The sequence below is a fragment of the Macrotis lagotis genome, chromosome X (genome assembly GCF_037893015.1).
Source record: "Macrotis lagotis isolate mMagLag1 chromosome X, bilby.v1.9.chrom.fasta, whole genome shotgun sequence".
Classification (NCBI taxonomy): domain Eukaryota; kingdom Metazoa; phylum Chordata; class Mammalia; order Peramelemorphia; family Peramelidae; genus Macrotis; species Macrotis lagotis.
The window spans coordinates 18,414,971-18,420,165 of record NC_133666.1 but is presented as its reverse complement, the minus strand read 5'-3'; the positions used below and the strand labels follow the sequence as shown (position 1 = coordinate 18,420,165).

The 5,195-nt window shown below is 40.6% G+C and overlaps 1 protein-coding gene across 1 annotated transcript; it reads left to right on the top strand.

Moving 5' to 3' along the window:
• The first annotated feature begins 2,052 nt into the window (after nt 1–2,052).
• LOC141498319 (polyadenylate-binding protein 1-like) lies at nt 2,053–4,531 on the top strand. The gene has a single exon (XM_074201404.1). The coding sequence runs from the start codon at nt 2,441–2,443 to the stop codon at nt 4,436–4,438; it is 1,998 nt and encodes a 665-aa protein (XP_074057505.1). The 5' UTR covers nt 2,053–2,440; the 3' UTR covers nt 4,439–4,531.
• The last annotated feature ends 664 nt before the right edge of the window (nt 4,532–5,195 follow it).

Genomic DNA, 5,195 nt, shown 5'->3' with positions numbered 1-5,195 from the left:
CACAAGTCTTACCCTTTCCATCCCTGTCAAGTAATTTTAGATTCTGGTTATTCTGAAAAACATAGGCAAAAATGTTAAATAGGGCACACGGATTTTTTAAAAAGTAGAAAAAACTTTAGAGTTTTGGAAAAATAAATGACTGTTTTTTTGTTTTTTTTTTGGTCTGGTGAAAAGTGTTCTGACTTATGTTGGTTTGCAGAAGGAGAATCTGAAGCCATGGGTGTGTGTGTGTGTCTGCCTGTCTGTGTCTGTGCATCGGTGTTCATGTGTGTGAGATATATATATATATATATATATATATATGTATATATATACATATATATATATATATATGATTGTTGCTAATGAATGTGATCTTACATTCTTTGACTTCAAAACACAGTTACAAAGCACTTATCAAAAGTATCTGGTAATGAGCAAAGGAAGAAACTGATTGAGGAATAGTAAAGATAAATTGGACTTTAAAGGTATGCAAAAGACTAAAATTTGATAAACCTATAGAAAATAAAAACCAGGCAAGAATTCATTTTAACACACACTTGGGAAAAGTGCCTGGCAATTTGGCAGGAAATGGATTTAGACTCACATCTCACACTATATACTTCAGGGAATTTCACCTGGATGACAGATCTAAATATAAAACATAACCATTAAAAAGTAAGAAGAAAATGCAATCATATCTCTATCTCAATTGTGAAAAGGAGCTTTTTTTTCTATTCAACAAATAGCATGAATTATAAGAGATTAGATGTATTTGACTTTATTAAGAAGAATGTCAGTAAAACAAGCAAGATATTTGAAACATAGATTGAGAAATATAGATGGTTAATGTTACATAGAAACTTGAAATCTATAATAAAGTACTGGCAAAAAGTCACAATAACTTTCAATACACAATAGATAAATGATCAAAGGACACAGGCAGGGCCGGATAGGTGGCACAGTGGGGGACGGCTAGGTGGTGCAGTGGATAAAGCACCAGACCTGGAATCAGGAGTACCTGGGGTCAAATCCGGTCTCAGACACTTAATAATTACCTAGCTGTGTGGCCTTGGGCAAGCCACTTAACCCCGTTTGCCTTGCAAAATCCTAAAAAAAAATAAAATAAAATAAAACAAAGGACACAGGCATTTTTCAGAAAACCACACAAATGTTAACTTGGAGAAAATCTACAACCTTAGTAATAATTAAAGAAATTCATATTAAAACCAGTAAATATAACACACACAGACATACACACATACACACACACACACACACACACACACAGACACATACATCAAATTGACTAAAACACTGAAAGCAATGAAATTCAATGTTTGCAGAGTTGTGGAGAAAGGGGCACTGTGTTGGTGAAATTTTAAACTTTTAAAATCTTTTTGAAGGACAATCTGGCAGAATGCAATACATTTTAAAAAGAGCTCTGAGTCTATAATTTCATTGTCAGAAATGTACCCTGAAAGGTTTTTTTTTTTTCTCCTAAGACCAATTTGTTCAAATATCTTTGTAGTGGCATTATTCAGTTTCAAAACACTAGGGGTAACCTCAGCTTCCAAAAAAGCAGGAACAGTTAGATGAATGTAGTATTTTAATGTAAAGACAAGTCTCAGAAAGACAAAAACAAGTGAAAGGTCCTGTATCACTATGATTGTGTCACTGTAAAATGAGATCCGGGATGGGGATGTTGAACTATATGACCCAAAAGGCCCCTTCAGGCATTAGACTTTTAATCTTATTTCAGTATTGGACAAGCCATAATTTCCTCTCCCTAGATCTCAGTTTCTTCTGAGATATTGGGTTGGGTGACGTCTGAAATTCTTTCCAATTGTAGTTCTAATTAATATACACTAACACAGAGAGCACAAGTCCATTAAACAAGGCACAGACCCACTAATTAAACCTTTGGGCGGCCCACGGGAAAGCAAGCTAACCTGGTCACAATCCTCACCACGCCCAGTCTTGACGTCACAAGCAAATGCCCCGCCCCCCTTTATAACACCCTCCCCGCTGGCCCACCGGTGTCTTTCTCCTTCTGGGCCTGCCCCTGTCAACAGCTCCTTTCCCACTCCCTTCCCTGTCCCTGCCCCATGCCCTGTCCTCACCTTGTTACTGCCCTCCAAGCAGCTCGATGACCACCAAGGTTGCTGAAGCCACACTACGCACGGAGCTCGGTGATAGCTTACACCTCTTCCACAGTTCGTACGTTAGTCCTTCGTTGTGACCGTTCCCTACCCATCCCTCACCAGTCAGGCCTGGATCGAAAGTGCCAGCTTCCACCGGAGGGAGTCCCAGAGGCCAAACCAGCAGCCGCCGGCAACGACATCGATCTTGATGCTGACACTGTGAACGACACAGACAACGACGCCGACCAGGAGGCCGCGGAGGCCGTGAAGCTTTCTAGGTAAATCCTGTTCCTATCTTGTACTTACCTAGTGGCCAGATGGCAACCTATATTCCCCAGGAGCTGGGCACCACAAGAGGCAGGGGTGGGATGTTCGGGCCCGATACGACCCGCTGCACTTTGGGATCTCTTGGGGTCCCGGTGGTGGGTAACATCCCAAGTAGGACCAGCTACCCAATGGCATCACTCTATGTGGGCGACCTGCACCATGATGTGACCGAAGCCATGCTGTTTGAGAACTTTAGCATAGTTGGTCCCATCCTGTCCATCCGGGTATGCCGAGATGTGATCACTCAGCGCTCCCTGGGTTATGCCTACATAAACTTCCAGTACTTGGCTGATGCAGAACGGGCGTTGGATTCCATGAATTTGCACATGATCCAAGGTAAACCTATTCGTGTCATGTGGTCCCAGCGAGACCCTTCCCTGCGTAAAAGCGGTGTGGGTAATATTTTCGTCAAAAACCTGGAGAAGTCCATTAACAACAGAGCCCTGCATAAAGCATTCTCCCCCTTTGGCAACATTCTCTCCTGCAAAGTGATCAGTGATGACAAAGGTTCTAAGGGCTATGGCTTTGTCCATTTTGAAACCCCAGAGTCTGCTGAAAGAGCTATTGAGAAAATGAACGGGAGGCTTCTTAATAATCTCAAATTATTTGTTGCGCATTTTAAATCCCGCAAAGAACGAGAATCTGAATTCAGAGCTAAGGCCAGGGACTTTACAAATGTTTACATCAAGAATTTTGGAGATGACATGGATGATGACAAACTTGCCGAAATATTTGGGAAGTATGGGACTACTTTGAGTGTAAAGGTGATGACTGATGACCATGGAAGATCCAGAGGTTTTGGGTTTGTGGATTTTCAGAAACATGAAGATGCCCAGAGAGCTGTAGATGATATGAATGGCAAAAAGCTCAACGGAAAGGAACTTTATGTTGGTCGAGCTCAGAAAAAAGGAGAGAGACAAGTAGAACTCAAACATCATTTTGAACAAATGAAGCAAGATAGGATCACCAAATATCAGGGTGTTAACATTTATGTAAAAAACCTAGGTGATGACATTGATGATGATCGTTTAATGAAAGAGTTTGCAACATTTGGAACAATCACTAGTGCTAAGGTTATGATGGCTAATGGCCGCAGCAAAGGATTTGGCTTTGTCAGTTTCTCTTCTCCAAAAGAAGCAAGCAAAGCAGTGACAGAAATGAATGGTAGACTTCTATCAAGGAAGCCATTGTATGTAGCTTTAGCCCAACGGAAAGAAGAGCGCAAGATTCATCTCACAAACCAATATTTAGAGAGACTAGCTTATGTCAGATCCATGCCAAGGCCTGTGCTCAATCCATACCAGCCAGCAGTTCCCTCACATTACTTCTTCACACCTATTCTAAAAAACCATAGCCAGGCAGCATGCCATCCTGCCAGCCAAGTTCCTCAGCTCAGATCAAGCCCTCACTGGACTTCTAAGACAGTCAGGCCTAAGTCATCTCAGTCCACTGGAGATGTTCACTCAACAATTCCTAGAACATCCTTTAACCCTCTACCATCAACTTCACAGATTATGAAAACAGCAAGTCCAAAGGTGGTTAACTCCTCAGAACAGCTATTGGGACCTCAACGTCCCACAGGAGCTACACTTACTTCAACTGGGAGCTCAGGTCAGCAATTTAAACATGCTCCTGGGGTCCAAAACAATCCTCAGCAACCTTTTAGTAATTCACCACTTATTTCCAAACTGACCCATAACCCACGTAGGCACATGTCAAAGCAAGAAGCTTTAACAGCTTCTATGCTTGCATCTGCCACTCCTCAGCAGCAAAAGCAAACATTGGGGGAACGACTATTCCCACTCATTCAAAAAATACACCCTACTCTCGCTGGTAAAGTCACAGGCATGCTATTACAGATTAACAACTCAGAAATTGTTCATATGCTTGAGTCTCCCAATCTTCTCCTTTCGAAAGTCAACGAAGCTGTGGCAGTTTTGAAGGCTCATCAAGCCAAAGAAGCTGCTAAGAAAGAACGTGTGCCCTAGGCGTACCAATTTTAAAACACAATACAACATCACGAAGGGGCACAAAATGGGAGCAACTGTTTCACCAAAAATACTCAAACATGAAAAAACTCCAATTGCAAAAATACCTGGAAATGTGACATTAAAAAAAAGACAAAAAGGAAAGCATGGTGTGTTGAAATTTTTTAAATGCACTGTCCAAGTGAGGGTGGGTTATGTATAAGTTCATGTCTCTAGGTCACTTTTATCCCAGCAAAGAAGAGGTAAAAGATTACTTTGATTAATGTAAAAGATTGATTTTATTACTAGTGTCCAAGATTACTGTATTCAAAGGAGACAGGGACTCTGACTGGGCTCTATGCTTTTTAATATGATTTTCAATATAAGGGAACTAACTCTGAAGACTTAGAGACTGTCAGAGAACAAAGAGTTAAGTGACTTGCCCAAGGTCACACTGTCCTAATATCAGAGGTAGTACTTGATCCGGGAGGCTTCTTGGCTTTGAAGCTAATTAACCACACCATGACTGCCTCCCAGTTAATGATATTAAAGATTTAAAAACTTAAACGAGTAAAATATAGTAAGAATAGAATGGTTTACAAATGAAAGAATAATAAAGAGGTGATAGTAAAAAAAGTATAATAAAATAATAAAAAGGTGATGGTAAAAAGAATAATAAAGGGGTGATAGTAAAAAATAAAGGGGAAGGGGAAGAATTTGCAGCAGCACAAAATTTGAACAAATTTTAAACTTCTTTGCTGTGCAGAATGATTACCAT